Source organism: Aptenodytes patagonicus, chromosome 1 (assembly GCF_965638725.1).
Source record: "Aptenodytes patagonicus chromosome 1, bAptPat1.pri.cur, whole genome shotgun sequence".
Lineage (NCBI taxonomy): Eukaryota > Metazoa > Chordata > Aves > Sphenisciformes > Spheniscidae > Aptenodytes > Aptenodytes patagonicus.
Window position 1 is genome coordinate 202061452 of NC_134949.1, and position 25127 is coordinate 202086578.

The following is a 25127-nucleotide window of genomic DNA, read 5'->3' on the forward strand; positions in this document are numbered from 1 at the left end:
CGCTCTCCCATCTGATACATTCGCACTGTGGGCTGCTGTCTTCCCCTTGGCTTCATCAAGATGCATACAGAAATCCTCATGTATGTGTTGCAAATATGTCTGTAAGCGATTTGGACAGACAGAGATTAGCCTTTGGATTAACTGCCTTCTGCAGCTGTCGATTTATGAGAATTCCTGCCCCCAGCTGGAAAAATGTGGCAGAATTCCACTGCAGATAAACCCACTTTTTGCCTTTTGTTAACGTCCCTCTGTATCTCAGGCAAGTACACCCTCGGTCAAAAAGCTGTACTATTTTAAATCAACTGTGACAAATCTGTGAATCAAAACTTCTTTCTCTTTGGCAAATGTTATCAGTCACTCCTCAAGAAACTTGCCCCTTCTCGTCTTCCCAAACATAATGGTATTAAATGGACAAATGGACTTTTGAATATGCTCCAAAGCCATGCACTTGATTTCACCCTAGGTCAGTAGAAGTATACCGTCACTGCTTCAAGGTGTCTGCTCCGCCTGTGTAAGATGAATCGTTGCTTTCAGACCTACTCTTTATCCACTGTCCCCATAGCTGGTGACATGTCGGTTGGCAAAGTGCTCTCTGCACTTCTTCTAGGACAATCTCGTTTGTCAGGGCACTCTGATATCTAAGAAGAACAGTGGGTCATTCAAGATGTTCATGGCTTCCAGAATTTCTACCGATTCCATCAAAAGAAAAGCACATTCTGTCACAGGACTCTCAGTGTAGCCGAATTTGGAGTGAGTCACCATGGCAGCATTTCAGTATCCAGATATTTCATTTGTCTGATTTTTCTTCTGATGAAACACAAGCATGTTTCATTACCAATTAAAAAAACTAAACTAAACCTTTTTTTTATTGAGCTGCAAATTTTGACACCAAAACCCCTCTGTATTTTCTGAGTGGTTCTTGGGCAGAATGTAATCCTATCTTTGTTGTGGTTAGACACAAAACTTGTTTACTACCAATATCCATTTCTGCTCATCTCTATTTTCTTTGAAAAAAAATCTTAAAACTTATTTTCCTCTAAAAATGATTTAAAGTATATTCACCACTGAGTTTATGTTTATTTCTGTCTCTTCCTCTGTGCTCTCCTCTTGGTGTTTTTCACAATGTCTCTACCACTTTGGCTAGTTTAATCAGTTCCAGCTTGTAGAAAATACAGGCTAAATCCTGTCAGTTCATACAGTAATGTCAGTGCAGCCACAGGGATTTGTGTCAGCCAAGAATCTTCTTTATGGTCCCTTTGGCATATTGGGATGTACAACAAATAAAAAAAATATATTTTTATCCTATTGGCTGGTGCCATCAACGCTTCAGCAGTGGTATGCTTTGTAGATATAATTACCGCTACTAAATATTTAAAAGTACATACCCTTGCGGTTTTTAAAATATCCACTTTGTGGCACTACTAAGACCACAATAGATGGATTTTTAAGTGCCTGAGTCTGTGCAGTCCTTCGCTCTGTATATGCATACAGACAACTGTTGAGCTCAAATGAAGGTAGAGCTATCTGATATGTCATTTCTTCCCTGCAGACAAAATGGCCAAAGTAGTATTAGCCTTTTCTAGCGCCCTTCCTGCAGCTTCACTAGCTGCTTAATTTTTCTCTCTAGCTAGCAGCAGAACTAAGATCTCTATTCATTCCTGTGAACTAACACCAGCTGCAGGAGCACTGCACACCTCAGTGTTAATAGATAAAAGAGGAATGACAAAACCCAAAATTTCATAGCTATATTTTATTTTGTTTTATTTTATTTTATTTTATTTCATTTTATTTTATTTTATGGTTTGGACATGATCTAAAACATCTGGCCAACTTGAAGTGATAAACTGGCAAAAGCTTATGGTATTATTGAGACCTAGCACACTACTGATCCCAATCTCCATCTTTTGAGGTTTTGCATTAATTTAGGTTTTGGGGGTTCTGGTAAAATTTGTTTTACATTTTTCAATTAGACAGGCCAGCAGAGAGCTAGTCAGAGATGGGAGATAACTTTACCATCAAAACTTCATAGAAAAATACTTCTAATAATAGACTTTTAAAATGAGAATTTTTCCAGTCCTGAAATAGTCTTTCTGGTTTAGCACCTCATTTTAGTCTGACAGCCTGTCATATTTTACTGCCTTCATACTGCTTCCAAGAATGTGTAGAGCTGTTTGGATGTCATGTAGGTGAAGTTAGTTCGTTCTGCTTTAAAACAAATGTACAAGAATAATGCGGTATAAACCCGGTTCAAAGTCAAGGGAAGGATACTCATTAGCAACTGTGGGCTTTGCATCCTTAGAGAACAGCGAGTTCGACACTGACTCCGCACTTCATGCTGAAGATGCATCTTTTTTTTTTTTTTTGAGCAAACAGATGAGAAAAATGTCATAGAGGGAGCTTTTTTATCCAAATTTTTTTCAAGGCGCATGTTGTCTGCATTGCAGAGTAGCTCCTGGAGCTGCCTAAACATAAGCACAACTCCGTGTGCCCCAGGCTGAGGGATGAGACCAGGAAGGGCTGTGGGGCTGCTGCTGCTTCAGGAGACGTCAGGGGAAGCCAGAGACAGTGGGGCAGGCTGGAGATCATCAAGTTTGGGGTGCCTCTGATGGCAAAGGCAATGAAGACAACGGTTGCCACTGTAGGAAAGCTCACCTCAATTGTAGATGCTGCCCCATCCAGGACTGAGCCTGGCTGCTCGTCCTCCCCACACCTCCACAGCTGCCTTCGCTGCCTTCCTTTGCCTGCACTCAGACCCACCTTAAGCAATACCTCCAAATATCAGGTTTTTACTGTTATTTTAAGCATCGTGGCTATTCATCTATAGTTATGTTCCTGAAACATAAATCTTGTTAGATGTACCTGGTCTGTGAAGTTTATAGAAGTTTACTTAGTTCTCACTGCAAAACTAAGCACAGCACCGGATATTTGCTGTCTTGGTTTCTTAAATGGCTCACATCATTGCTGTAGTACCCAGCTACTTCCCAGTCTTTACCGTGTGTATCTTACACCATCCCTGCAAGTCAGGATCCCTCTACTTGGACCTTTCAAACCCCTTTTTTTTCTAAACAGTCACTATGGGCATCAGTCCTACACAGCTCAGTGCACAGGCAATCCACCCCACAGAAGCCAAGAGGCATTGATGGGACTCATGAGCTCTCTAACATAGAGCAGGCTTTTATTCCTTACTTGTTAAGGTGCTCGCTGCAGTCTTTACAATGAAATGAAAGAGGCTGTTATGAAAGGACCGATGACCAATCTTTCATAAACTAGGTTCAGGGAGACTTTACCACCTGTTGCTCACATGGAGCAGCACAATCACATTAATTCAAATAATGAGTAAAAGCACCTGCTTTTAACATGTGCCACTTGCTGTTTTCCAGAGTGAAGATTCAGATGAAGAAGACCTCTGTGCTATCAGTAATAAATGGACTTTCCAAAGAACCAGCAGACGATGGTCTCGGGTGGACGATATTGATGCTTTGCTTCACCGATCAGACAGACATGGATCTTCTGGGGACATTAAAATGAAAAATACAACAAGCAGCGAGAGCGTCCTTACAGATCTGAGTGAACCTGAGGTCTCATCTATTCACAGTGAGAGCAGTGGGGGAAGTGACAACAGGAGTCAATCCGGCATCAGCAGTGCTGCCAGGGAGACCTGCAACTGCTCTGGTCAGCATGATGTAGAAAGCACACTGCTGCAAGACTCCACTGCGATAAACACCGCCCTGTCCCCCAAGGACAACCTGAAGAATGAGAAACCAACACGAACCAAAGCAAAAACCTTTCTAAAACGCATGGAGACACTAAAAGCAAAAGGTGTGCATGGAAAACTAAAAGGCTCGGGAAGAACGGGTCCTTTAGAGATAAGTGGACCTGTTCTCCAGTATGAGCCGAAATCCTTGAAAGACATGCACTGTGTACAAATAGTCAATGGCGATCTCCAAAACTTAGGACAAGATTCAGTCAAAAGAGGACTTTCCTTTTCTGCCAAATCCAGCAGTGACAGCAGTCAGTCCGAAAACAGCAGCAGTGGGGTGAGCACACCGTGTTTGAAGGAACGCAAATGCCATGAAGCAAACAAGAGAGGCGGGATGTACCTGGAGGACCTAGATGTTCTGGCAGGAACGGCCTTACGGCAAGCGGTGGACCAAAACCGCAAAAATGAATTTCATTCCCAAGAGAACTTGGTTGTGCATATTCCCAAGGATCATAAACCAGGGACCTTCCCAAAGGCACTTTCTATTGAAAGCCTCTCACCTACAGACAACAGTAACAGTGTAAACTGGAGGACAGGCAGCATCTCTTTGGGAAAGCAGAACTGCTCTACTCCAAAAGAGTCCGGGTTGATGGCTTGCTGTCCTAAAGAGAGCAGAATTAGTATTTATGACAATGTGCCAGGTTCCCACTTGTATGCTAGTACTGGGGACCTCCTGGACTTAGAGAAAGATGTCCTTTTTCCTCATTTAGATGACATTTTGCAACATGTCAATGGACTCCAGGAGGTGGTAGATGGCTGGTCAAAGAATGTGTTGCCAGGTCTGCCAGTTGATGATGCGTCAGTCAGGGAATCTCCGTCATTGCCTTTCCAGTCACCCACACAGATCACACTTGATTTTGAAGGAAACTCTGTCTCTGATGGCCGGACCACACCGAGTGACATGGATAGAGATGGAATGTCCCTGAATGAATCCGAAGCCACTGGTGTTAGGGACAGGAGAGACTCTGGGGTGGGAGCATCGCTTACAAGGCCAAGCAGGTAGGTAGCAAAATTTTGTACACAAATCCATAGAATGTGAAATAATGAAGCAGAAGCTTTCAGCCTGGGAGTCAGAAGGTGCAGGGTACCATTACAGTTGTACTCATCCTGTATGGGTATGGGGACTTCCCAGGGAAGGGTGGGACTTTGGGAGAAGGGACATCCTGCCATGGAAATTCTTATGTGGAATCAATGGAGAATTGATTTAATAGAGCGAACTAAGGCATTTTTTTCTCTCTTGATCCATTAATTACATAGTAGGACCCCATATATGTTGTGGGATGTATTTTCAATTTGTCTTCTAAGTTATGCACCCCAGTATTTATGCATCAGTAGCCTTGTGCACTTTTTTAATGCACTGGTCTGCTTTACAAATGTGTCCCTTTGTGCTCAAAGAGCATTTCCCTACCCTGCCTCAGTCCCTTACGTGACAGGGTGACATGATGATATACAATTAACTTATTAATAAAAGTGAAAAGTGGGATTTTGTTAATAGTTTGCAGACCTGTTTTAAGTCAGAGGGATGAATTCCTGTTGAGCCAAGGGAGCATGGTCCTAGTTAAAGGCCTTTGGGGATCCATGCTGCTGTGTGTAGGGTGGCTTTGTACATGCAAAAGCAGTGAGAAAATACCTGGTCTTTTCTGATTTGCCATCAGTCTTGTCACGTCCTCACAGAGGATTCTGCCGTGCCATGGTTTACTGCTGCCCATGCTTGCTCACCACCATCACAAGCAAGTGAACTCGAGGAAACTACTGAGTAAATGAGCAGTGCCAAAGTTTTTAGGATTTGAGCCAGAGCTCATGTTTAGCAAAACAAGAAACTGAAATGAGTTTTTTTCCAATGTATCCAGTATATAAAGAAAGTGCATTGGAGTAAAGAGAAGATGTGAGTGGCTCAATAGCTTGGTGGTTACGGCTCTTGCCAAGGAGACACAGGGTTCAATCCCTTCTCCAAAAAATCCTTCAGTATTTAATAATAGAGATATTTGGAGAACCTCATCTCCAAAAACCTTGGTGGTCAGGCTGGTCCCCTGGGAGGTGAGGGACCAGGCATCAAATCCCGGTTCTGAGTCAGGGAGAGAACATTTGAATCTGGATCTCCCACATCCTGTTGCAAATGTGTGGGCTAAAGGGCACAGCAGGCAGCACTGCTTCCCTGAGTACATGGACAGGACCCACACCCACTTCTAAATCTAACATTAAAAAAATCAAAGCTTGGGCATTTCCAAAATTAAAGAGATTGAGCAAATTGTTTTATTTGCCTCCAAGCTACATTTTCTTTCAGTCAACACACCACGAGCCATAATGTGTGTGTGTGTATGTTTATATATGTTTTGTATATTGCCCGGCACTATCTCAGAGTATACCATCTTTTCTGCCCACTTAAAGCAGTTGTCTGATTTTTCTATTGTTTCTTTTGCTAAAGGCGATTACGATGGCATAGTTTCCAAATCTCTCATTGCCTGAGCCACTCTGTTGCATCACTTCACATCAGCAACCAGTCAGCAGCCCAACTGAATCTACTGCAAAAATTCTCTCTGCTTCGTCTTACTGCCATCATGGAAAAGTACTCCATGTCAAACAAACATGGCTGGACCTGGTGAGTGCCATCGATAACTGGAAGAGAGATATTTTTAGAAGAAAATAGTTTCTCCTAATTCTGTTATTCTGATAGTAAATTCAGTAAATGCAATTAGGAGGAACAATTGACTTCAACTGTAGAATTTGAAACTGTCCCCTTTAATCCATTGCTGCCTAGTGACTCAGTGGCAAAGTCAGAAATAGATCCTGGAAATCTAACTTTATTCCTGTGCTCTAACAGAGAGACAACCCCAGCCTCTCTAACAGCACTCCAGTTCCAGAAAAATAAACAGGAGTAGGAGAGAGTGATTAAAAGTAGGAAATGTTTACAGTAAGTCTTCCCCAGAATTCGTTTCGTGATTCGAAAAGAAACAGCTGCTGATGATACTTAATGTATTTGATATTGGTTTGTTTGTGCTTTAAAAGAAGGGTTAGAACAGTTACGGGACTTTTCTCTGCAGATCAAAAGATGTAAGCTTTGGCCTAGTCCTGGACTTGCGTTAGAGGGAGCTTGCAGCCGTAGCAGCTGTAACAGCTACCTGGTCACTCAGAGAGTGGAGCAAGGGCAGATGGACATGAAAGCTGGCAATGTGGCTCCTTCTGTAGCAGCTGGCTACAGAAATCTGCATGTTTAATAGCATACAAACCCTGATGGGCCATGCGGACTGAAGTATACTGGAATGGAAATGGGCATAGATAAGAGATTATAAGTATCTGACAAATAATCAAAAGGATAACAGAAACTTTCCCTAATACACAGAGATACTGAGTCCAAAAATGATATGACTTGACAATTACATTGTGATTTCCATGTTCAAAGCACTTCACCAAAATCCCACTAAATTCAGCTGAGCTAGATAAGACAAGTTTTCCTTTAGAAATGGAAGAATACATACAAGGGACTACATGTGAGATTCACCTCACTGACATCAGCCACTCCGAAAGTTGTAATCGGAGCAAGTCGGGTCAGCTGTCTGTGGTCAGTGAAAAAAGACAGCAACTCCAAAGGCAGCTCATTCTATCCAAGGCTCGGGGGTCTGGGTCACCCTCCAGAGGTGCCTCACTCCACAGTTTGTATAGAAGCAGTCTGGACTGCTAACTCTTTCTAAATCTCCATTAGAGAGCTAAAATTCAAGAAGATGAACCCCCAGATCACTGTTCTCCTTTGGTGCAGCTCCCTGCTGCTAGCTGACAACGTCTGTACTGAAATGAATCTCACCTTAACCAACTCCAAATAAGCAGACTAGAATGCAGCAAATTCTAGATCCTGCTGTTTGTACATAGGTTTTACCTCCTGGTAAATATTTCTTCAGTTTGTATAATCAGTCTCTAGGGATTTGTAAGAGTGGGACTCTAAATAGCTGTAAAGTTCTATGTTGTACTCCTTCAGTAGGTCATTTAATCCAAGTTTTATCTCCTTCCCACACAGTTGAGAAAAATCTTTGTCACATTCAGGTCATATTAATCCTTCTTTTTTTTTTAATTCCACTGCAGTCATGACTGCCACAAAGGGAATCCAGTTTGTTCTCGTTTTTACCATCATTTTTGGAAGAAAGCAAGCTCACCAGCTTCTCTTAAGTTACTCAACCAGAATAAATCATATAACACCAGGGATGAATCTGGCACATAGGGATTTCCCACCATCATTTATTACTGTAAATTGTTAGTCAATAGAAGTGCTAAATCATGTAACTGGTAGTATTAAAAACCATTCAGCATGTTAGAGGTCTGAACCTCCTTTTCTCTCAGATTCTGTCTCCACTATGCTTTGCTGTGCCATTTCTTTGAGTCCCTAATGGATGCTTTAAACCATGTTGCCTTCAGCTGGATGACAACTGCCTTAGTAAAAGGTTTTTGTTAGAGCAGATTGTTATGCTATATCTTAGAGCCAGAGGCCATCTACTTATAAGACTTGTCAAGAAATCCATCAATTATACAGATTGTAAAGTGTCCGTGTATTGTGCATTAAACATTATTTCACCATCTTTATAAAAAAGGAGGTGGCCCCAGTTACCAATTTCTGCCAGCAGTGTTACTCAGAGAGACTGTGTAAATACTCTGATGTTTTCATGCAGCCTGTTCGTGTTAATTTTCAGGTCTGTGCCAAAGTTCATGAAGAGGATGAAAGTCCCTGACTACAAGGATAAGAATGTCTTCGGTGTGCCTCTGATAGTTCACGTCCAGAGAACGGGACAGCCTCTTCCCCAGAGCATACAGCAAGCACTACGCTACTTACGGAGTAACTGTCTAGATCAGGTGTGAACTTTATTCCAGGGACTCGGTTGATTTTTTTTCTGAAAAGCCACCCTAAGCAAGCAAGGGTTAACCTTTTTGTACTTAGTACCAGAATTATTTGAAGATTGTTATATCTCATGTTGGGCCCAGATCTCATCTCGTGATTTGATACCTGGTGCCAATACTAATGGTTTGCCATTTTGAGATTTATGTCCGGCTAATCTGTTGAATTCTTGTAGCTATAACAGTCCTGCTGATTTGTATACAATAGTCTACCTCAAGGAATGACATGAGATTTTCATGTCTATTGAATCAGCTCAGGACTCCCAGCTTCTACCTGTATCTGCACTGCTTATACTTGACTGTTGCCACTGAGGGTTAACTGCATTCACCATTTCACAAGATATGGTACAAAAGGTTTTATTTACTTAGCAAAGAAAGAAAAGTCCAAGAATAGAGAGCAAGCTCAGCAAAATATTCAAAATATTCTGTTGACAAAGTCAGATATATCCAGATAGAGTTAGGTCAGCAGGGGTTCAATGCCAAAGCCATTACGGTACATTTCCTTTTATAGTGTTCTTAGCTGCAACAAGCCAGCTGGGAGACCCTCATGCTCAAAGTATTTCAGACTTTTTGATTCCCTTTAGCTACAGAGCAGGGACATACAAATCACATTTTTACTGTTCTTCCCCTAAGCATGAGGATCTGTATCTTTACAAACATAGGACTGGGAGAAACCCCTGCCTGATTGAGTTCAGTCCTCTACTATTACTGACTTTGTGTCATACGACCTCTTCCATAACTGCTTTTAGATAGTTGTAAGTTCAAAAGGAGCAACCAGCATTTTACTCCGCAGACCTTGCTACTTTCCTAGCTCTGAGCACACGAAAAGGATGGAATTGGTCAGTTCTGAATTTTTCCATTATCTGATCACCATTCTGTTGCTGTTCAGGTCGTTTTGTTAGGTGACAGTCATCTTCCCCAAAATGGAAGTCTAAAAATTAAATGCCTAGCTGTGAATCACAGCTGTTTCCCTTTACAGCCAGTGGGGAGACACAGGCCCTTCCTATCCTTTCTCTCTGTTGACTGTAAAGAGATCCTGTAGTGGTCAGACTTTGACATCTAACTCCCGGGTGTCAAAAGTGAGGTGAGGTGAGATGAGTTCTGCCTACCATATGTAGTACGGGAGTTGAGGGGTGGGAGGAATAGCCTGTTGGAAATATATTAATAGGGGATGGAAGGAGAAGATGCATAGAGACAACTAGAAGCAATATATTCAGTAGCTGACATGCCTGGTTATCGCTGTGGTAATCTGGGTTTGTGTACTGCGCGGGGAAACCCAGTGTAGGAAGAAAATGATGCAGCAAGCCTGGAATCAGTGATGGGATTAGAGGAGGAGACACTTGCCCAAGTATGAGCAACAGGAGATGCGGGGATAGGGATGGGCTTGTCAGCTAAGTGGCAGAGCAATAGGAAGAAAGAGAACGAGAGAGGGGGGAGAAAGTAAAAGAGAGGGTAAAACCAAAGAGAAAGAAAAAGCTCTTGAGAGATTTGAGGCAGTCAAAAGAAGTGTCCGTGGGCAGTCTCAGACAAATATCTGCTCTGAGAGGGAGGGTTTAGTTGCTGGGAAGCATCAGAGCTACGTGAAGGGCCATTTCAACTCAGCTTGAGTTTCCACTCAGAGTGGAATTGGGAAAATATTGAATAGAAAATGAAGGAGGAGAAGTACAGATGGGGACCATTTAAAATATCTTTCCACCAAAAAACTTTCTAGGCCAAAACCCTCCAGACAATTCAGCTTCTCTGCTTTACAGTCACTCCCTTTGTTCCCATTTAATTCAAAGTCTCCTAATGCCCGGCCAGAAGTCTGAGCAGCCTCCAGTCTCCCCCAGCGTCTTGCTTATCTGTCTCTTCTATGCACTGCAGAAGGCAGTCTGGAGTCCCGAACAGGCATCAGAGCTTCTACTGCATGCACTTGGTAAAGTTGAGGTTGCTCTAAATCATTGTAAGGTCTGGCTCCTGGCACTGAAATGTCTAAGATAGTATGAGGAGCCTCACCATTATTTGTGGGATGTATTATTCAGTTTCAATTTGTGAAATAGAAACTGCTTCGCCTTTGTCAACTGCATCTTTATTTCTGTCATGCATCATATGGCTACTTGCAGGGCAGATGATCCACAGCATGAGGATAATAAAGAGATTGGGCCAGACTAACCTCTGATAAATCACTGGATTTGTAGTCCCATTTTATTTACTGAATGAATCTGTAATGTTGCAGAACAGAGCCCAAAACATCTTTTTCTATCAAGTGAAGAACTGTCCTCTTTTGATTAATTGTGATCTTTTCCAAGAAAAAGGGAAATAGGGGTTTGGATAAATGTCATTAAACAAAAACAGAGATCAAGAGTAGCAGAATGATGTGCAGCAGGAGATAGCGCAGGTGAGATTTGATGTCTGACCTCTTGAATCAGACTTAGCTGGAAGTTTTTAAAGGTTCTTTATACCCCAGCAAGGACACTTACCATCAAAAGCAGAGAACTGAGCCTCTGCTCTCACATTTATCTACCACACGCCAAAACTGTATTTTTTGGATAGAATGGGTCCTTCTGCATCTTCAGCACACATTTCTAAGAGGAAAAGGGATTTAAAAAGAAGACGAGAAAGGGAAAGGGAAAACCAGATGAAGAGAGCCAGATGCTCTTTCGTTTATTCTCTTGTCAGAACGAAGAGCAGAGCTTCACCCGTGAACAGAAATACAGTGCGCTGGGATGTACACAGGGCACACTCCAGTTCTTTACTTCCTACACATAAATACAGCACATGAGCAATGCTAAATTCATCAATAAGAAGACATAGCAGAAGAGCCGCTCACAGCCAGTCTGGTGTAGCAGTTCATCTCCATATAAATAAATACATTCCCTCACAGAGCTACATAGTATGTAATTAGTGTCATTAATGTGCGAGTTAACAAAAGTCCTTAATACCATGTTCCTGAGCATGGGAAGTGTTCTAGGGAGAGGAAGGACCAGCGTGAACTCTGTGCTGGCAGAAGTGAGGGGAGGAAGGCCAAAAGGCATTATTTTCTTGCCTTTACACATTTTTGTTGGTGGACTACGCCACACAGAAAGCTGAACAGACCACCAGCGAGACAGCGGGCATGGAGGAACAGTTACAGACTGTAACTCCAAACCTGAAATGCAGCTTTTTCGTACGTCTTTCTCAGTATTTCACCTTTTCCCCTGCAAAACTGAAGGAAGACAGTGCTAACACTTCCCAAATGAAACACTGTAAACTCACTTGGGAATAAATAATGTGGTTGAGGCTCAGGAATTCTCCCCCAGGGGAATTCCACTGGCAAGAAGGACGTAAAAGGGCAGCGCTGCGGTGAAGGCATCATTTGAAGAATTACCGCTTCCTTTAGAATAGAAGGCAAACAGGATAAAAATGTATCTTAGTGATACTGCACAAGTAATCCTTCTGTGGCCCCCGCTTTCAAACTGGGGTTTTCAATGGGATTTGGGGGAACTGTTGGAAGCAGGAAGGGGAAAAAATAGATTTGGTCTTGATTTTAATGCTTTACCAGGATTTACTAATCTTTTGCTCAGCATTTAATACTTAGCTGAGCATAATATTTTCTTGTTAGTCTTCAAAATATATACCCAAATAAACATGAGGCACCAGATTCTCATCTGGAGTAAATCAACAGACAGTCACCGAAGCCAAGCAAGCCACTGCTGATTTCTATCAGCTGAGCATCTTGCTTAAACTCTTCAGGCAGCAGGGAAACCACATGCACTCTGAACTCTCCCTCTAGGCTGGGATACAGAGCAGCAGCGTTATTAACTCTTACAGTCCTACCATGAAACCGTGCACTTGCCTACCAGACTGTGGGCAAGTCATGACCATCACATTTGCACATGTTTCTTTTGTTCTTGCCTAGAGTAAAATAAGCAACCCAAACTTTGGTCATGATCTAAGTCCCCTGTAATAGATTTTCTTTTATATATACATATTCTTTAATTAACTTTTCTTTTTTTAACTCAATTCAACACGGTGCTTTTTTAGGTGGGTCTGTTTCGAAAATCTGGAGTGAAATCCCGAATCCAGGCCCTACGTCAGATGAATGAGAGCTCCCCAGAAAACGTCAGCTATGAAGACCAGTCGGCATATGATGTGGCAGACATGGTAAAGCAATTTTTCAGGGACTTACCAGAACCTCTCCTCACAAGTAAGCTAGGAGAGACTTTTCTACACATCTACCAATGTAAGTTGCAATATTTTCATTATTATAAACATTTATACAATATTATATATTGTATAATAATATATTGTAAATAATTTTGGTATGTTAACGCTGGGTGGGATTCTTTCTGCTTACCTTTGAGATGTATAAAAGAACCTCTCTGCCCTCAAAATCTTTCACTGAGAGATTTTTAGAACTGCCTAAAGGTTTCAATGTCAAAATATTAGCAAATTTAATGGAAAGACAGTGTTCAAATCTTGAGAAGCTTTGAAAATATCAGCCTCACAATCAGAACAAAGCCAGAAGGACAGGCTGTCATGGACATAAAAAGCGTGAAGACTCATGTTTTTGTCAGATTTCTTTAAACTCTGGGCTCATTTCATGCAGACATCTCAATACAAGTGATCTTCTGGGCATGGAGAAGTGGTACTTGACCATGAGAAAATGAGCCGGTGCAGTCCCTTTCCTTGCTGTGACTTTTGATTATTTGCCTTTTCATTATAGTCAATAAAATATACATGCAAGCAACAAGCTGCCTTCATTTACATCCTCAGCTCCTATGTAAAGATGTCATAGAGAAAGAAAAAAACCAGAGGATTTCTTTTCATTTCAGTGTAAGCAGTCTTCAGCAAAATCTGAGACTCAAATGCATCAGAACGATGAAAATCCCTGTAAATCAGGAAATGACTGTGTATCTGTTCGCCAGGCCAAGGGAGAAACAAACAATGAGGAAAACACTGAAAAGCCAGAGGAATTAGAGTTTTTTCCTGACAATGTCCATTATGAAGGCCAGTCAGCCGGTGCACCGGCAGATACAGAAAAGCGTAGCCAGCCAGCCTAAGCCAAATAATTGGAAGCACTAAAGAGAAGTGTGTCTAGTCTTTTCACTTGCAGACATTTCAGCTGCCAAAACAATAGAAAGCCATTTTTAAACACTGTATAATCCCAGTGCTAAAGAATCTAAGTTACTTCTGTACCTCCCTTTACTGTAAAAATCTGTCTGTGGCGCATAGTCACTAATGTATTTAACATCACAGTGTCTGTAGCTGGTAGGGAAATGCTGTGATCTTGCACGTGAGAGACAGCATCACAAATAACTTTAGTGGATTTGGTCATACATGATGTCTTGGGACACAAGTGAACTGAAACAGTTGGTGCCTAGCCCTGGACCATCATTTCCCCCTCTTCTTTCCTGCTTACAAGTTGCAGGTCTTGTCTGCCTATGCACACATCAGCAAGCTTGTTCAGAAAAGCAACAGAAATTCTTGGTGTTAATAAAACGGCAGTCACAATTGTTTCCGTAGTGCAGTGGCCAAGGAGAAGATTATCCACTGGAAGGACATTCTACATGTCCTTGGAAACAAATCGCCTTTAAACTATCTCTTGATGAAAATTTGGAATGTCCTATCTTGCCACAGGAGCGCCTGCAAGTAAACTACCCCCTTGCCAAAGGAAAAGAGACATGGCAGAGCTTAATGTCATCAGCGTTACTAGGTCTGTAGCCAGAAGGAATCCCCATCTCCGAGTCGGGAGCCTGGCATTAGGATTCACAACAGCCAAAAGGCTGAACAGTGAAACATTGCTACCAGCCAACAAAAAAATTCTGTGAAAAGGGGCACGGGCTGACTCTGTAACCCTGCATGGTACTGCAGTGGGAAGTCTGAAGAACTCTTCTTTACACTGATTGGAGGGGAAAAAAAGTGCTAGGAAAGATTTTCTTGAACTGTACCAGTACTTTAAAGGATTTCAGAAAGACTTGAGGATGGGTCTGTTTAAACAAGGTGGGAACGGGAAAAGATGGGCTCTGTAAACACTGGAGACCAACGTTTGGATTAAGAATGAGTAGCAGTGGGGTTTTTTCCATGCGACCAACAACAAACATATTTTTCTGTTTTAGACAGTACTGACAAAAGTCCTTTCACAGAAATAATGTTGCAAATTGCTGGGATACCAATTGTATTTCATAATGTCTGCAATTAAATAAATCTGTAGCTGGGAGTTTTTCTTCCTCTTCATCCTGTTTAACAAATTATTAATGTGAAGTTAGGAAGGATTTTTACTCTCCTAATGTATTGGCAAGGGATTTCTGATGTTCTGGGCCTCACTGAAGATCTTTTTCATATATCCAGGACCTTTTTCATATATCCAGAATGGCTTGGTTTGCTGTAATGCAGAGGATTGGGCATGAGATGATTACTGTAGTAGTCTATATGGCATAGCATTGATGAAACTTTCCCCATTTCCCTAAAACTCTCAGTTGCCTAATGTTTACCTATGACTTAAAGGGCTGGCCAGTCTTCTTCTCTATGAACTGTCTTCCCAGGGGACAAAAGAAACCTGAAAAATACCATTTAAAGATATGAGTACCGAGTACTACTCTCCCTTCATAAACTTTAAATGAAGTTCAGTCTCTTTCTTGGGGAAGAGCCTTTCAAACGAGCAGAGAAATGTCATACGCTGGCTAGGCTAGCTGTGCTTGATGGAGAAGCAAATACCACAGCCCTCCAACAACCAGCTGGTCTTCACCTCTTAGTCCCCTGTCATCTGCCTCTTCAGAAAGCCATTCCCAGAGTGTGAATGCCTGTGCTAACTCTGTCTTGTTCCTGGCTCCTTATCTGATCTTACAACTGACCACCCTGAACGTCCCTTGCTTTTCCTCAGACGTCCCCAAGGAGCAGCGGCTGCAGGCGGTGCAGGCAGCCATCATGCTGATGTCTGATGAGAACCGGGAGGTTTTGCAGACTCTGCTGTGCTTCCTGAGCGACGTCACCTCCGTGGAGGAGAATCAGATGACTCCTATGAACATAGCTGTTTGTCTGGCCCCTTCCCTCTTCCATCTCAATATAGCGAAGAAAGAAAGCTCACCGAGGTAAGTTTCTTCTCAACACTGTAAATAGTCATATCCTTAATACAAAATGATGCTTTCAGTGTTTCTAAAGGTATGCAGGATAAAATTTTCCAAAGCATCTGCTTTCCAGCACACATTACACAGGGCATAGCTTCAGTGAGAGGGGAAAGTCCATGCTGCAGAGCCAGAAGCACACTTGTACATGCACAGAAGGTGTTTTCACAAGCCCAGCAGGCATTTCTGGCTGTCTGTGGTGAATATGCAGTGCCTGCTTTCCATGCGAAATTTCAATGGGGCACTAGTGAGTTTTGCATAAGTAATGTTGGCTTCTGTGAAGGGAAAGGGCCTGATTTTGCTCTGTTTGAAGTCAAAGATTGACAATGTTTTAAAGGATTTTAATATGTAGATTTTCAGTGAGTGGTTTTTCACTCTGTATTTTCTGGCTACATTCTGCCACTGGGAAACTGAGTTTATTTCAGGCCACATTAAGATGGCGTGTAACATGGTGAGTGTAGACTAAACAGGGCGTAGACCCTGCTAAACATTAGTGGTCCCAACTTGATGTCCCTTCTGACTTTTTTTTTTCCCCCATCTGGTTCAGAATACACTGAGATTCTTGGTCATGTATGTGTATAACCAGCATCCAAGCAAGTGCTTTAAGCAGTAACGGCGTAAACCACTGTACATCATGTCCGTTAGAAGCCCATTCCAAAATGTACAACACCTAATGCAGGACATGCATAACCTTTCCTGCTTTTACCTTTGGCTCAACAGTATTTTAGGTAAACATTTTTTCTTTAAAAAAGGCCCAACAGTCTGAGCAATCTTTGTGATAAATAAAAACGAAAGATAGACTTTTCTCTCTGGTGTTCTGAACATCCTGCTGCTGTTTGCTTTCATATTAAAAAGATTCAACTCTTTTTACCTGAGACACTGAATTCAATTACAGAGTAATACAGAAAAAATATGCAACAGGGAAGCCAGATCAGAAGGACCTCAGTGAAAACCTGGCAGCTACTCAGGGACTTGCTCACATGATAATGGAATGCAACAAACTTTTTGAGGTGAGTGCGAGACTCAAACGGCATTATTCATGGCCACATAATGCAGCATCCTTTGAAGTATTTATGTTTATGCTTACATTTTCTGTCTTGTATTAGCTCAGAGATTGATGGTGCCTCACTTATTTGTAAACTTGCTCCATCTAAAGTTTATTTATCTCATTTCTTTATGACTGTTCCCTTCTAGCATTCAAAGACACAACTATTAAAAATGCAGAGTGATTACTCTGTGGCAGTTTTCAACCCAAATTACTGGATTAGGAAATTTTAGTCTAATTAAAATAAAAATCTGCTGTTTTAACATTTCATGTTATTATAAAGCTTTTAACACCTCAATTAAAACTTATTCATCTCAAAAAGAAGAGCTGATACACTTTATTGCTGTGTGTCATGCAATAAAGTTAAAATTACATAGGGAGATGCAGTCTCCCTGCATCTTTCACTGCAGGTGAAGGAGATATAATGCTCATATCTCACTTCCCCAGAAGCACAAGGCAACTTTTCTGGGGGCTGGAGGAGTAACACAGGTGTATTGACATACAGTCGGTCAGTCTAATACGGTTCTGCATGAGTAGTGCTGTTCTGAGCCATGGACTGTTTCATAATACTACCTTGATTTCTCCTCTTGCATAATAAGCAAAGACAGAAATAGGTATCCATTTTACAGGTCATAGGCTCATTGCAATTGGATGCTGAATGGTCCATCAGCCATTACCTTAAGGAAAAGTTCTCAGCAGGAGGTTTTCCCTGTGTGTTTTCCCTCCCTTCTGTGGCACAGGTCCCGCATGAGATGGTCACCCAGTCCCGAAACTCCTATGTCGACGCAGAAGTGCATTCTCCCACCCTGGACGAGCTAGGGAAACAAGTGGATGAGGAAGGAGGGAACTATCAGATGTACCTGGAAAGTCTCATGCAGAATCTCCAGAAAGAAGCAAAAGAGAAATTCAAAGGATGGGTCACGTGTTCCAGTATAGAGAACACAGAACTCGCCTACAAAAAGGTAATCTGGGGAGACGTGGAAGAAGCAGTAAAGAAACCAAAGCAAAATACAGCCTAGCTATGGGACACCCTGACTTGTTGCATGGCTAAATACATACCCTTCTGTCTGGTGAGGCACAGGATTTTTTTAAAAAAGACTACTAAAAGCAGTTAAAAATGTAATATAGTAGTCATTCAAGTATGAGATTCCAGGAAAAGGCACACAAAGCAAGCTAAGGTCTCCAAAATGGATAAAGTAAGTGATACAGCAAACAACGCAACCGGAGAGCAAGCTGAGAGTTTAACAACAGATAACATTACCTGGGTAAGCTCTTTGGTTGGGGGACAGGCAAAGTTTCTGACCGTCTCCTGTTGTTTGCCAGCAGTTTGGAGAACACAGTCAGATCACAGGTTTTAAAAGCCCTCTTCAGGCTGCCCGCTGCTTTACTTAGTCAGGCCAGCCATACGGCTAGTTTTATCCCTGATCCTCTTGTCGTTGTTTCCAGTGGATTTTTGATATCTGCAACCTTTATCGAAATTTCTGAAGTTGTTCCAGGATCCGTCACTTCTGCAGGGAAAGCCAGACCATTGCAGCCAGGAGGAGGGTGCTGCAGGGTCCCTGCAGGCAGTGGGGTTCAGGGCTGCTGGAAATGCAATGGAAAAACAGAGGTCTGCAAACCAGCAGCTACCGAGAGGAGGGGGTGGATTAGGGGTGGGTGACATGAGTAAGGTAGGGGAAGGGCACTGGGAAGAGTATGGGATCTGGATGGTGAGGGGGCAGGGGGTCTTAGGGGCCAGAGGCAGCATTACCCCCATTTGGGAAAGTGCAACCCCTCTGTTAGGGCAAAGAAATCACAGTTACTCTGGTTTGTAGTCAGCTTCTGTGAGTGACCTCTCCAGGGAGGGACTGCAGGAGGTTGGGGAAGGAGTAACAGGGCTCAGGTGGGAGTAGGATGTGGGAGAGGGGAGGGAGTGAATAGGGGCATGCACAGGTCTGGGGTCAAGGGCATGTGAGACTACAGAGGGGATTGGGAGCCCCTGAGGCTCTAGGGCAGGAGGATGGGGGAACTGAGAGCTTTGGGGAGGAGAAATTATAACAACGTAAAATAATTTAAGGTGGGACTTGGGTTTCTGGGAACGCAATCCTGGGTCTGTGGGAGGTGCTGGAGGTTTCTGGAGCACTAGCATTGGTATGTGAGGATGCCAGGGTAGGGAGGGGTTAGAAAAGCAGGGTTTGCAAGACCCAGTGCTTACAGTTAACTTGTTTGCTGCCTGAAATATGACAGCCCTAAAACCATGCAGAAATGCTGTACATGTGGAATTTAGGATATTCATCTTTTACACAGCCTAGCACTTTCTACTCCCCTTCTTGCATGCTGTGGAAATGTAACAAGTAACAGGACCCATGAGCTAGGACGAGTTAGCAAGCAGTTTGTGTGTTCCTTCTTTGAAAGGCATTTTCCCAATACTTCCCTTGCGGCTATTTTGAGGAGCAAACATCTGTGTATCTGACACATAAGTGAATCAATGTGTGTTCTGCTCTTCCACCGATTAACCAGGAGAGTTAATTGACCCTCAGTACCAGCTAGTGCATCAGATTGCCCGAGGTGGTAGCTTTATTTCAGCCCAGGGTTTCGGTCTTTCCTTTCATCTGTTTTTACTTCTACGCACACATATTCTTCATTACACTTAGGATGCTTGGGATTGAAAAAGTGTCTGTCACACCAGAAATAATACAGCAACTCCACTGGCACTATAGGAACTGGTCCAGATATACGCTGGTGTGAGAGCAGAAGTAACGTATCACTTCAGTTTTCCATCCAGGACTAGTATGCATGTTTTCACATACAGAAGAGCAACAGCACTAATAGTAATGGTTAGCAGGGAAATACGCATGCTCTTAAGCTGAAGCCAGATACCCATACCAAGATTCTGTCATCAGTTATCCTCTGCTGAACATATGCGTATAGATCATGGGGTTTTATGTTCTTTGTTACTTTGCTCCAGGTTGGGGATGGGAACCCCCTAAGGCTTTGGAAAGCCTCAGTGGAAGTTGAAGCCCCCCCATCAGTTGTCCTGAACCGAGTGTTGAGAGAACGTCACCTCTGGGACGAGGACTTCTTGCAGTGGAAGGTGGTTGAGAGCCTGGACAAGCAGACAGAAGTTTACCAGTATGTTTTGAACAGCATGGCTCCTCATCCTGTCCGAGATTTTGTTGTTCTAAGGTAAGCTAAGGACAGTCCTCCAGTACCTTTGATTCCTGCAGTGCATACAAGGAAGATCTGGTCTTATCTCAGCCTTCGTATCTGTATAATTGTGCTTCGAGAACTCTACTTCTGGGCAGCAGTGTTGATTTTTCAAACTGAATTAAAATTGTACACCTAGAGCATGATGACCTTTTCTCTGATGTAATTTGAGCAGCACATACTCCTGAGGCCATAAATATAATTTCTTCCTTAGAACAGATGTCTGATAATAGCTGCTGTTCTCTCTTAGCTTTGTTTGTTGTCAAAACAGTGCAAATAGAACCCAGTTGGTTTTTACGCTGCTTTTGGTGTTCTCTGGGGAATGTTTGATGTTTAAGAGCCAAATGTTTAGTAGAGAAGATAGTGATGCTTTTAAGCTGAGGTTTTTATATGGTGTCTATATAAGTTGTTATTTTAGATTTGCAGTTGGAGTCTTTGTAGACCAAGAAATGCTAACCCATAAAAATCCTAGTGTGGAAATGAACAGAAAGAGGCAGTAGATACATGTTCTAACTGTCTTCCAGGGCATGACATCTCTCAAGTAAATGTATAGCTGTGTATCAGTATTCTAAATTCAGTCCAATTTCTGCCATTGTCTATCTGCCTGTACAGAACAGACAAAATAAACTTCTCTTATGCATCTTCTGCCTTTGAAATCCTGGCCCTTGGCTTGCTAGGAGCTACTGTGAAGCTGCTGACATATTTCACTTACAGGGTCAGTCCGAAGTTATTTATTTCAGGGCGATTTTGTGCATTCCCGTTCTTGGTCTCTGCTTTCTTTGATTGAAATGATATGCCAGAGAAATACTCAGCAATTTTGACAAAGGAAATAGTCCAGTGAGTCAGAATTGTATTAGAGGGAACAAAGACTGAAGGAAAAAGATGAGCCCTATAAAAAATAATTGTAATAGTACATCCCTTCTATGAACTTCAGTATTCTCTTAGAGAATGATAACATGCAGATATTGTCGGTATAAGGGAATAATTATTCTAACTCTTAGGGGAAGATTTTAAAAATATTTTGTGTAAGTTCTTTATAATGTGAAAACACCAACTCTCCCATTACTCTATTATTTCCTTTGCCTTCCCACAGTATACTGGGCTAAATTAATTACTTTAGAATTAATTTTCTTACATAATATTAGTGACTTAAACCAGTGATAAATTTGGCCCTCCACACAGCACCAAGAAGATTGCCTGGGAGTGGTGGGGAGGTTTTGATGACCGTAATTCTGTCCTCTTATTTGCCACTTAGTTCAGTATTACGTTTCATGGTGTTTGATGTTCTTTAAAGACCTGCTGTGCAGTCACATCAGTTAAAGAAAAACCTTGCCATCGAGTTCTCATTGTTTTCACTAACCCAGGCAGAATGACTCCCAAGGACTGAAATACATATCATAAAACTGAATCCTGGTGGGATTTTAAGGGCTGAAAACAGCCGTCAGGCAGATCTGTCAGATTCTGTTGTTTATCTCTTTTGATTTATATGATTAAGTCTAGAGCAAGGTTAGCCAGCGATATCGCAGTCAATTTGATACCTTATGATTGGTGGGAAGTGAACAGTGAAATTATAATTCACCTCTGGGGACATGAATTAATATATTTTAACGGACGGCAATTTTCCCCTTCCCAATCAAACTTTTGGCTGTGAAAGGATAAACTTAGTCGTTCTTTTTTTTTTTTCAATTTGACAGTCATAACAAGTGGATTAGGCTCCCTTGAGAAGACTCTAATGGTAAGAGGATAGGGGCAATGTTTCATATGCCTGGGATCTGACGCAGCACTTAGCTGCCCTGCACAGGCATCACTTTTCATTAAAGATTCCTCAAGTGTTTAATGTTCGTTAAGTATCACAGCACCTCTGCGAGTTAGGTGTCACGTCTGTTTTTACTACTGTTAAGATATTTAGAGAACTACAGAAACTGGCCTAAATCTGTATAACTGGGAATAGGAATCATAAATCTTCTGCAATCTCTGGGATACATAGTTTTCCACTTCACAAATGGCCCAAGTAAGTGCCACGTAGTTACCAAGATGATACGGTCACATCTAAGCACTGTGCAGGCATTCACAGTAGATGGTTCAGCATTTCACAGCAGATCTGAGGTGTGATCTCCTACTCTCCATGTGTTTCATCTGCCAAGCTAGCTCATCATTTTTATTAATGCACAGACACATGTAAAACCTTCTGAAGTCAGTATCCTCCCGCATTGTCTTGAATAACAGCTCAATTTCATATAAGAAAAATGCAGAATGTTAAAATTATCTGCTGAAGTCCAAACTTCAACAGTCCTTGAAAGCAGCTTACCTGCTAAAACATGATACTTCCCAAGGTAGCATAATCCCTGTCTCAGACAGTCCATGGCAAGATGATGCACATTACACAGCACAGTGGGAATTTCTCATTTCTTCCCACAGCATAGGAAAGAGCATAGACCTATCCTGTGAGAGTCAAGGCAGATGAGAAAGATGTGAGACACCAGAATATGTAGCGAATGCTTACAGAACAAGAAAAAAATGCTAAGTATTAAAGTCTAGGTCTCATGAACCTGGTGGAAAACTTCTGCAGCATGTCAGAGAGGCTAGAAACTTGGGAGAGGGGGAAAAAATGAAATGACTGAGAGAGCTCAAAATAAAAATACATCTTAACAGGCTAGCCCAAAACCTGACTGCTTGTAAAAAGAAACACATGGATAATAAGAAACTAACTACCTATCATTAGCTAACTGACATATATGGTGACACGCTCATGAAATTTCACGGTTACATTACTTTTTCCCAAGTAAAATTTACTCAATAGTTGTGTAACAGTGGTGAGACAGAATGTGGTTCTATGATCGAGAAAATGCCCCTTTCCTCCTGTAAGAGAAAAGAACACGGAGCATAGATCCTGTTGGGAGAAGAGGTAGACGAGCACATGATTATGTTAGCAGAGACTGCAAAAAGCTTGTTGGTTCTTGCTGTGTGGCATTGGAAAGGAGGAGGACCTTTCCAAGAGATGTCTCTTTTTGGAGTGACAGTGAGGAGGAAGGAAGCAAATGGCTAAGTGATGCCTCTGTGGGTGCTTGGTTGACCGGTCCTTCTAGGATAGTTGGCGAGGACGTTGGTTCAAATGTTTGCTCGGTAGCAAACCAAAGCCTACCTAAAGAAAGGGAGCCTCAACTTCACTATCATTCCTAAGGGAGTAAACATGAAGTTTTAGCCTTTGGCTATTGCAACAAATAAACCATGTAAGACTCTACTTTGCCATTGCTACTTGGAGTGTGTGGTGGCAAATGACCATCATGTAATTGCCACCAACCACCTGAGGAGACTTTCCTCAGCTGCTGTGTGTCAGTGGATATAAGCAGCAGAACATCCTGGTAAAACGTGCTGCATTTATACTTATCATCACCAAGAGTATTGTACATTAATGTCATTGATTAAATAAATGCTTGTCATGAAAGGACACTTTTTTTTTAATTCAGATGCCCTTGAAACATGTTCTTGGAGTTTCAGCAGTCAGTGTGGGTAGTAGTGAGGATTTCTGCTGTGCTAAACTGTATTTGTTGTTTTGTAAATCTGCATGGCTGCAATCCAACATTTCAGCCTTTGTTGGATGGCTTGTGCTCACTTTATGTCCTTTCCAAAACTTCTGTCTATCTGCAAAAGGCTGTATCATGCCCTGTAACACATGATGGTTACAAAATGCTCGTGTGGAGAAGCAAAACTTCTCCAGCTGGAGCCTGCAGCAGCATAGATGGGTGGCCATTCCACGTCATGGTCAGACTCCCAACTGGGGTGGGGGGACAACAGCAGCATCAGGTGGATATTGTACTTCAGGAAAATAATGTACATAGCATCAACTGCAAGGTCTTTCCCTGAGTCATTTCAGAAGGTGGGAGTTTTGATTTGCCTCCTCATGTACCAATGTATTCCCAAACCTCTGAGCAGTTCTTATCAAAATTATGGTATCCACTGTTAAAATTAATACATTTACAAGAGGGGATCTAGCTCTAAAATCTGAGCTTGATAAGTTTCTGTGGCCTGTTGTCAGCAATAGTGACAACAAACTTGGAACACAAAACCCCTCCAGGGACTCCTAGGACAGTCCAGTGGCATTGCAGGCAACAACAAGGATAGGCAGACAAGCAAACTGTGACTTTAATTCAGGTTCTTACTCGTGTGCCCAAAAGTTTTGTTACTAAAGTGATTCCATCTTGAATGTGTTGCTGCAGGACTTGGAGGACTGATTTGCCAAAGGGGATGTGCATGCTGGTTGCTATCTCTGTGGAGCACGAAGAGGCTCCTCTTATGGGAGCTGTGCGAGCCATCGTGATGGACTCTCAGTACTTGATAGAGCCATGTGGCTCAGGAAAAGCCAGGCTGACCCATATCTGCAGAATTGACCTAAAGTAAGTATGCCACCTGCAAAAAGCAGATGTCCATTCAGCAGGGCAAAACCCTCCAGCTCAGGAAGGGAGGAGGTGTTGGGAACAGAGGGCATGGTCAACGTAGCTTTGCTGCTTTGGAGTCTTCCTGCAGCTTTTTCTATCCACCAAGCTCATTTCTCTGCTCAGCGTCTACCACTGTTACAATGTGATCATAGAAATAAAATCTGCTTATTTGATTACTGCAAGGGAGAACTTCAGAGTACACTTACAATGACAAGTATTTGATGTCCCCGCCACCACCATGGGCAGCAGGGAGTAGGAAGCATGGCAAGCCTGTTCCTGCGGGGCATATTTCTTGAGTCTTTGAGTTTCTCAATAATTGTCTTTCCATTTCTTCAGAGGACATTCCCCAGAGTGGTACAACAAAGGCTTTGGACATCTGTGTGCAGCAGAAGTTGCCAGGATCAGAAACTCATTTCAGCCTCTGATTGCCGAGGGACCAGAAACTAAAATCTGAGGAAGTGTTCCCGGGAGCGTGTGAGCGTAAATTGGGGTCTGGCAGGGAACAGGAAGGCTGAAAGCAAAGATCTTATTTAAGCTACAGAAGTCTGACCAGACTCGGGTCTGTACAAAGGTGAAACAGGAATTTTATAGGAAAGTTCTTTTATTCTGGAGACTTACCTCCTCCCCATCACATCCCTTCTGTATTAATTTCAATTATTGAAGTAAACATTTCTTCAGAGAGCTTTTATCATAATTACTTTAAAATCAGTCTATTGCCATTACTTGTGTGTTACATAACT

At 42.2% G+C, this 25127-nt stretch overlaps 1 protein-coding gene across 4 annotated transcripts in view; it reads left to right on the forward strand.

The window, feature by feature from the left end:
• Positions 1-25127, forward strand: part of STARD13 (StAR related lipid transfer domain containing 13) — a 300044-nt gene extending 274917 nt beyond the window's left edge. For all 4 annotated transcript variants that reach the window (XM_076364265.1, XM_076364266.1, XM_076364269.1 and 1 more), the window contains 10 exons: positions 3381-4759; positions 6186-6359; positions 8437-8596; positions 12641-12839; positions 15480-15687; positions 16616-16730; positions 17506-17727; positions 19713-19930; positions 24169-24345; positions 24724-25127. In XM_076364265.1, the coding sequence (XP_076220380.1) occupies positions 3381-4759; positions 6186-6359; positions 8437-8596; positions 12641-12839; positions 15480-15687; positions 16616-16730; positions 17506-17727; positions 19713-19930; positions 24169-24345; positions 24724-24841 (2970 nt within the window). In that variant the 3' untranslated portion in view covers positions 24842-25127. The remainder of the gene's footprint in view (positions 1-3380; positions 4760-6185; positions 6360-8436; positions 8597-12640; positions 12840-15479; positions 15688-16615; positions 16731-17505; positions 17728-19712; positions 19931-24168; positions 24346-24723) is intronic.